This window comes from Coenobita brevimanus, chromosome 111, assembly GCF_032717465.1.
Source record: "Coenobita brevimanus isolate Jiangsu-jjx chromosome 111, ASM3271746v2, whole genome shotgun sequence".
Classification (NCBI taxonomy): Eukaryota; Metazoa; Arthropoda; class Malacostraca; order Decapoda; family Coenobitidae; genus Coenobita; species Coenobita brevimanus.
The window spans coordinates 1,884,546-1,893,567 of NC_137064.1; the positions used below are offsets into that span (position 1 = coordinate 1,884,546).

Here is a 9,022-nt window from a genome sequence, read left to right on the forward strand (position 1 = left end):
TCGTTTGATGCGTTTGAGTGCCATAAAAATCACTTATAAATAGAGGGAGGGAAAACAGTGGCACCCCGCGAGCTGATTGGGCAGTGGGCGGGGCGAAGGCGAGCGCTGATTGGCTGCTTGGATCTCAGGGGGCGTATTTATAAAACCACCTATGTTTGAATATTGTATAGAATTTCTTGTATTTGCATTGGTCTTTACTCATACATCCCTCAAATACTTCACACTAAAGCAAGAGTGAACTTTTAGGTGGAAAATAATAAGAAAAACAACAGATCTGTGAAAAGAGTTCGCTGTTACGTAGAACTGTTTAACGTAAAAGTAAGTTAGGATTGGTTATAAATGAACTAGTGTCTCGCGATTGGCCCCTTCTAATATCCTCTTCCTAAGCCCCGCCCAGATGCATTAATTAACCACGATAACGGGGAATAAAAGATAAATTGGATAAACAGGTAATATATCGGTTATGGGTAAAAAACGACACCGGGGGAAGGAGAAAAAATGGTTAAATATGGAAAATAAAAGGAGGATTTGGAGAGTAGGCCACCCACTTCCCCAGTCGAGAGTCTGCGTTTGTGAGAGAAGGAAGAGAGAGCGAGAAAGAAAGCAGAGAGGAAAACGAAGGAGAAAAAAGAAAGAGAATAGAGATAGGAAGACAGAAAAAGTGAGGAAAAAGAGGAAGAGATAATAGTAGTGAACAGTGGTAAATAATAGAAAAACAGAACTGATAAATTGAAGAAGAACGATAGATAATGGAATTACAGAAATTTTAAAGTAAGTATTTTTGAGTTTTTGTTCATTGCATGTCACCTAATTCTTTCACTTAATTGACGTTTCTCTCACTCCCAATTTCTTTAGCTGTAAAACTCTCTCTCTCTCTCTCTCTCTCTCTCTCTCTCTCTCTCTCTCCTCAAATGTCTACTCTCCCATTTTTTCCCTCCGACTCTCATTCCCTCTATTTTTCCCTCCCAATATCCTTTTCTCCATTTTTCCCTCCAGTGTCCCTTCCTCCATCTTTTTCTTCCTCCAAACGTCCCTTCCTTCATCGTTTTTCTCTACAAACATCCAGTAACCTTTCTTCCCTCCAAATGTCCCTCCATCTATCCTCTACTTCTCCCTTCCTCCATCTTATTCCCTACAAAATATTTTCCAGTAGGCTTTCTGCCCTCCAACGTCCCTCCATCTCTCCCCAGGGCCCCTCCACTCTCCACTACCCCTCCATCTCCCCCCGAACCCCTCCACTCTCCAATGTCCCTCCATCTCCCCCCGAACCCCTCCACTCTCCAATAATCCCTCCATCTCTCCCCAAACCCCTCCACTCTCCAAAATCCCTCCATCTCTCCCCAAATCCCTCCACTCTCCAACGTCCCTCCATCTCTTCCCAGGGCCCCTCCACTCTCCAATACCCCTCCATCTCTCCTCAAACCCCTCCACTCTCCAAGCAATCCCTCAAGTACTTCCTCCTTCCCATTAATCCTCCATATAACACTTTCACACTCCTGTTTCTCCCTCCATTCCTCCCAAAAATCTCCAAATATCGGATCAAATGCCTGCTTGCCTCCAAAAACTCCTCCACTCTTCAGAATACCTCCCTTTAAACAAGCTTCTCATCCCTCCAAATTTTCTTTACCCCCCCAAACTTCCTCCATTGGTTTTTCTCAAACGTTATTCATCTCTATATATTTTCTCGATCATTTCAAAAATTCCTGTCCCTCCAAAAATGCCTCCACCATTTCTAAAAAAAATTAATAATAATAATAATAATAATAATAATAATAATAATAATCTCAGTCTCTACCAAGCAACCTCTCTCTCTCTCTCTCTCTCTCTCTCTCTCTCTCCAAAATTACCTCCAGTCAGAAAAGTGCCATAATCATTCCCGAAATCCCTTCAAAATAATCTCCATCCCCTTAAACACCACCCCGATATGTCTCCATCCCTCCAAAAGTGCCTCCATCCCTCCAAAAGTACCTCCATCCCTCCAAAAGTACATCCATCCCTCCAAAAGTACCTCCATCCCTCCAAGAGTGCCTCCTTCCCTCCAAAAGTGCCTCCTTCCCTCCAAAAGTGCCTCCATCCCTCCAAAAGTGCCTCCACCCGTCAGATGCCGCGTAGGAGGCGTGAGGGGGGCGAGGGGGGTCGTGGGGGGCGGCCTGGCCAGAGGAACGCCGCTAACGCCAGGGAGAGGGCCAGGATGAGGATACTATCAAGGTAACCAAACACCCTTTCCTAAGCGATTTATTTTGTTTATTTTACTTTCCTGACCTATTCTGCATTAAATAAATCATTCTAACACCTTTTCCTAAGCGATTTATTTTGTTCATTATATCCTACTGTCCTATTCTATTATATTAATCCTTCTAACACCTTTTCCTTAGCTATTTATTTTGTTCATTTTACCTTACTGTCCTACTCTGCGTTATGTAAATCCTTCTAACACCTTTTCATAAGCGATTTATTTTGTTCATTATATCTTACTGTCCCATTCTGCGTTATATAAATCCTTGTAACACCTTTATTAAGCGATTTTGTTTATTATACTTTACTGTCTTATTTTGCGTTATATAAATCCTTTTAACACCTTTTCCTAAGCGATTTATTTTGTTTATTATATCCTACTGTCCTAATCTGCGTTATATAAATCCTTCTAACACTTTTCAATAAACGAATTGTTTTATCACCCCTTACTGGCCTGTTCTGTTTTATAAATCCTTCCAATATCGCCATACTCTACATAAATAACGTACAAAAGGATATTAACCAGCCATATACCAAAAATAAATCGTTGAGGAAGAGGTGTTAAGGGGCTTCTTTATCCGACGAAAATAATGGTCCAGGCGAATCCCTAAAATTACTCAGTGTCCTAAAAGTTACCTCCTGTGACTTGAAGGTCCCTAAAATGTCATAGAGAGTTAATAAAGAGTGTCAGGATGCATATACTGTCAAGGTACGATTTATAGGAGTCTTTAAATGACCTAAAACCTTCCAAAGTTACCTAAAATGGCTTGTTACCTAATGCCCAACTGTTACTGATTTATTTTATGAATGGAGAACACCTGGCAGCTCACTAACACCTCCCCCTTACCGATTTATTTCTGGTTCTCCTCCGTTACTATATTCTTGTGTGTTATGCAATCTATATCCATATTAAAAAGATATCAGAAGCAAGAAAGAGGGTATTAATGGGTGGTCTGAAAAATAAATCGCTAACGAAGAGGTGTTTGGAAGCCTCCTAACTCGACGAGATGGAGAAATCGAAACTTTAGGCCAAGTTAGGGTAAAAGGATTATAGATATTTTTTACCATGTTAGAGTGAAATAGGAAGATGGAAATTTTAGGCCAAGTTAGAGGAGAGAGAGAGAGAGAGAGAGAGAGAGAGAGAGAGAGATTGGACATTTTAGACCAAGTAAGATTAAGAAGTGATGGAAATTTTAAGTCAAGTTTGAGTAAAAAAGAGAGATGGAAATTTTAGGTCAAGTGAGAGTGAAAGGAGTATAGAAATGAATGCCAGGTAGACGGACAGGCATACTACAGACTTCTAAAGGACTCTTGAATTTAAAGTCCCGTAAGGATGGCCAAGAAGTGTCCTGGGTTCGATTTTAGGCGGTTAAGGAAGTTCCCTAACACCTCCCCCTTACCGATTTATTTTTGGAGGGTAATAGCGCTTTGTACGTTATTTATATATGAGAGAAGGGGGGGGGGTGAGCTGGGAGCAGGGCAGTGAAATAAATATATAAATAAACAACTAAACAAATAAAATCAATGAATAAAATAAATAATACACACAAATAAATATTCATAAATATATAAATACACAAATAACTAAACAAATAAATAAATAAATGAATAAATACACGCATAAATAAACAAACAAATAAATACTCTTACATAAATAAATACATAATTAAATTAAATAAATAAATATACATAAATACATAAATAAAAATAAAACCCCAAGCTGATGGAAACTTAGAATTACAAAAAGAAATCTACATAGATTAAGCTACACCAAATACAAAGTGCAAAAATGATATATTAATTGCACCCAAACACATGCCCGTAGCTCGCTCAATTGCATGTTACTGCAGTGAGTTTTATGTTGCAAGGATATCAATTTAGCCTTTCTAAATTAATTGCATATTGTTGGAAAAAAGTTCAAAGTTGCAAGGAAGCTGAAATGTTGACAGCTAAGTAAATACATGCTGAAATGACCTAAGCTGGTCTAAATACTGTTGAAGTAAGCTAGAAGTTGCAAGAAAGCTGACATGTTAAAAGCTAAATAAATTCCATGTTGCTGAAATAATGAAATGTTGCAAGAAAATCAATCTCTTTCACCAACAGACGAACTGGATGTTGTTGTAGTGATATAAAATTTACTAGAAACAAATATATCTTCAGTAAATCAGCTCTGTGTTGGTGAAATTATTTAAAACTTATAAAAAAAGAATTTAGCCCTTCAGATTTAAGTATATGGTGTTGAAATGAGGTAAGGTTTGATAGAAAACTTATATATCCCTGTTAAATTTATTGTACCTTGTTCATTATTTTCTTTTACGGATGAACAGAGGAAGGAAAAGCAAATTAAATGATAAAAAAAGAAACATACAAGATTACAGGTGTCCTCCATTCATAAAAAATCTATATCAGTTGGAAATCAGTTAAAAGTTGCAAGTAAACCATTCCATCCATTCAAAATCACTGGCATGCTCTAGAAATATTCAAAACCTAGCGAAAAATCGAATACATCCACACCGAATCAATGGAATGTGCTCGAACTAACCTTACAAAAAAATGTCAAATAACCAACACACCCCTGTTAATTTACACCCACACCTGCTTATCAACACTTCATCGTTCTCCATCTCAATTTCAGGGCCTTTTCGCGCCTCAAAACCACTCTGCCTTGGGTCCCCGCCGATACGAAACTGTCAAAGCTGGATACGCTGCGTCTGGCCACCACCTACATAGCGCATCTTAGGTCCCTTCTGCAGGACCACCCCACCACGCCGCCTGCACCAGCGCCACTCACTCTGGTATGTGTGTGTGTGTGGGGGGGGGGGGGATGTGTGTGGAAGGGATTGTATGTGGGGGGTGGGGGGATTTTGTGTGTGTGTGGGAGGGGATTAGATACAGCCTTCATTAACCCCTTCACAAATACAGGCCTCCCCTAAGCTGAGTAAAATCGTCTGAAGGTAGCAATAAACACAATAATACAACGCCAGACAGAAGGATTACAGAGTTAAATCCCTTTCAGTACAATAAATCCCTCCTACGCTGCATAAAATCGTCTGGTGTATAAATCGTCTGTGGGAAGCCAGATTAAAATACACGTTCTCGGGCTGATTAGATTAACCCCTTTACTGCTATGACGCCTTATTAAAATCTCTGTCTTAACCTTGCTGCCGCCAGACGATTTTATTCAGCTACGGAGAGCACCCTGGGATTGTGAAGGGGGTTGATTAAGGCTGCATCTAACCCCCTCCCCTCTCTAATATCTCTCCTAAGCTGAGTAAAATCGTCTGGTAGTAGCCTGAATACTAAGAGGTCTGTTAAGTGGCTGTAATCTCACTATTTCTACTGCAACCTGATTCTCTCTCTCTCTCTCTCTCTCTCAATATTATTATCCAGTTGTAAGAATATGTGCTTACCTTCCTAAAAAAAACAAAACAAAAGGAGTAACACATATCGTTCACATAACATAAATCCACCATCATCATCATCATCACCACCATCATCATCATCATCTTCAGCGGCAGCATCACAAAATAAGCACCAATAACAATAACAACCTCTACTAACAATAACATCGTCTAATATCGAACCCATCACAGGCACCACCTTCACTTATCAAGATATCAACATGTTAAAACTCTTTGGCATAGTCCCTCATAAAAACCCTAGCGTTAAATCACCTATCACACTAGTTAAATTAAGCCCTAAACTACCCTTAGACGCAAAGAGAACCAACGGATAAGAACGATAAGGGTGATAAATATGGGATAATAGGGAGGGATGTCGACTTTACGTGCGGGATTGTCTAGCCGCTGAGCTTAGTATGGCGGGGCATAGAAAACGAGTCACACGGGAGCCAATGTAAACAAACCTGACAAGAGGCACTTAAAGAGGGAGGGGACGGGAGAAAAGGAGAGAAAGGGGAGGGAAGGAGGGGATGGAAAGGGAGGAAAGGAGGGTAGAGAAAGGGGAAGGGGAGGAAGATTCACGCTGAGAGGAGAAGGGAGAAAAGGAGGGGAAGGGAATGCGTGGCGGGAGGTAAGAGTAGGGTGATGAGGGAGGTAAGGTGGGGTGAGAGAATGTATGCTGGGAGGTAGGGATCGGAAATAAGAAAGAGAGAGAGAGAGAGAGAATAACTAAGGAATAATCTTGAGGTGAAAATGTGAAAACTAAAGAAGAATTAGATACAGATCAGAGGTAAACACGATGGTGAGGAGGCCCAGCTGGTTCCTCTCTCTCTCTCTCTCTCTCTCTCTCTCTCTCTCTCTCTCTCCTTTGAACCCTTCCACATGAGCAGTATAAATCGGATAAAAAATTAAGTTGATCTTATCATGTGACCCTGACACTTGATCAATTATTCTCAAAACAACATGTTAACCCCTTGGCTGATCCTCAACCCTTCCATCAAGTTTGGTCCATATCAAATCAAGCTGTGTAAACTAGGTAAAAACTAAGCTGACCTTGCTAGTTCAGACTTTGACCTTTTCGTGCAACCTTGATGTCTGAAATAAACTAAAGCACAATAGATTTATTTCTTGGCTGACCCTCAACATCTTCACCGTTAAAATCGGATGAAAACTTTTGGGGTTATATTATTCACACACACACACACACACACACACACACACACACACACACACACACACACAAAATCATTACCACCACCTCGAGACAGTGAAAACCGCCAGAGCCAAGCTAATGAAGAGTAATTAAATGGGTTCAATTATCGCCTCCTTGGTTTAATCGTTACGGTATTGGCTCAAGGTTGATGATCTCGAACTACGTGTGGAAAGTGGCTAGCGTACCGCCCTTCGCCTACCAACTCACTGTCACGAAACTAACGGGTCCATACTTCATGCTTCCCCCCAGTTATTCTTTGCAAATATCACTCTATGTCCTTTTGTGGGCATGAGAGGTATTGAGGGGTTCATGGATTAGCAGAGAGAGAGAGAGAGAGAGAGAGAGAAAGGGGGGAGATTAATTCCTGTATACAAGTGGATCATTAAGATAATAAATTTCGGTTTAATCCCGGCGGTGGTAGTAGTAGTAGTAGTAGTAGTTGTTGTTGTTGTTGTTGTGGCCCCAAGTTCATCTGCAATGTGAACCCAGTGATCTGCAGCTCAAGTTCCCCTTCACCTGCAGTCCACCATCCCATCCTCCTTTTGGGGGATGGGGAGTGAGTTGAGGGACGTTTGACTGACAGGGCAGCTTCACAGTCCTGTTTTATCAGTGCCACCAAATGAAGGCGTCCCTCTCAAGCAGCCCTCATTACAATATTTGATTTTTTTAGTTTATTTATTATATTTTCTACGTATTTATCTATTTATTTATTGGTAACAGATAATAACGCCTCTAATACGGCTGATGCTGAAGAAAAGTTAATTATGTCGTTATAAAAGAGTGAACTTAAATGTCAACAAAAAATATTCAAATGTGACAGGCACGCGAAGACAAGTATCAGCTGTTTCCTTCCTCTATTTTTACCTCCCTCTTCCCTATTCTCCTTCCTCAACCTCTCTCCCTCCTTCTCTCCCCTCCTCTATTCTCTCCAGTTTTTGCCTCCACCATGACAGGCATCAGGTTGTATCAATATTGTCGTTGTGAGTGAAGATCGCGTCGTCCCAAGCTCCCTTTTCCTTTACAGTCTCGTCCCCAGCTTTTGTCAACACTGGATTACTACTGCTTACGACAACATCACGTGACTGGAATGTATGAATAGACTCCTGAATGGCCATACCTAATCGTTCAGTCCCTTCAGTACCGTGACGCTTCTGCCTTGCTAATTATGCACGCTCTTTCTTTTTTTCTTTCTTTCGTTCAGTTTGGTGCCATTCCTTCATTTATTCACTATTTCACGTCAGACCTGGCACAAATGTTCCTTGGGCAAATACCCCTGCACACTTATCATTCTGTTTTTCGGTCTTTTAATGGGTTTTAAGGCGTCAGGTAAAACTATACAAGCAAACATACTTAGCGATCAGTGGCAACACGAATCCGCAGAGTTTACCAACTTTTGCGAAGAGGTGTGAGCAACTGCCTTTTTGAGTGCTGGAGATGATGATGATAATAATGATGACGACGTTGACGATGACGATCATGATGATGGTGATTACATTATTTTTAAGTACCCCACATGCACTTTTGGGAATTTTGGCGATCTCTAATTCCTGACGATTTTATTTGGACTGCGGCAGCCTTTCGAAGTAGCTGAGTGAGATACAGTTTTCATTACCTTTTTTTGTTGCTATCTGGCTGTCTTAACCTTTTCACTATGACGACGTATGTTGCAAACTCCAGACGGCTTTCTTCAACTTCAGGCGAGACTTTTCGAGCCACAGACGTAAAATTGGAGTGTCTTAATCCCCTTCACTAATTGGGGATTCCATTTTATTTATATTTTAACCCTTTCCATACGATTACGTTTGTGTGTAGAGAGAAACCTGTTTTGTACATAGGAAAAATCATCCAATATACAGTATTACCAATATGCCGGGAATCGAGCCCGGGACTCTCAGGTGAGAGCCAGGCAGCATACCACTACACCAGGAAATGTGAGATAACTTTTACCTGGTCGTGGTGTAGTGGTATGCTGCCTGGCCCTCACCTGAGAGTCCCGGGTTCAATTCCCGGCATAACCTATTGGTAATATATTGGATGGACGTTTGTCTGTGTTTATCCTTCTAACACAAGAGTATAATCAGCATGTGTTGTTGTTGTTGTTGTTGTTGTTGTTGTGACCCCAGGCTTGTCTGACCGTGGACCTGGTGAACTGCAGGCTGAAACTGTCCCTCTC

The 9,022-nt window shown here is 40.9% G+C and overlaps 1 protein-coding gene across 1 annotated transcript in view; it reads left to right on the forward strand.

The window, feature by feature from the left end:
- The first annotated feature begins 2,101 nt into the window (after positions 1 to 2,101).
- The window catches only part of LOC145417748 (transcription factor 23-like), a 12,294-nt gene continuing 5,373 nt past the window's right edge, over positions 2,102 to 9,022 (forward strand). Inside the window, exons 1-3 of the mRNA XM_080286356.1 lie at positions 2,102 to 2,208; positions 4,871 to 5,030; positions 5,949 to 6,022. Of these exons, the coding sequence (XP_080142482.1) occupies positions 2,102 to 2,208; positions 4,871 to 5,030; positions 5,949 to 6,022 (341 nt within the window). The remainder of the gene's footprint in view (positions 2,209 to 4,870; positions 5,031 to 5,948; positions 6,023 to 9,022) is intronic.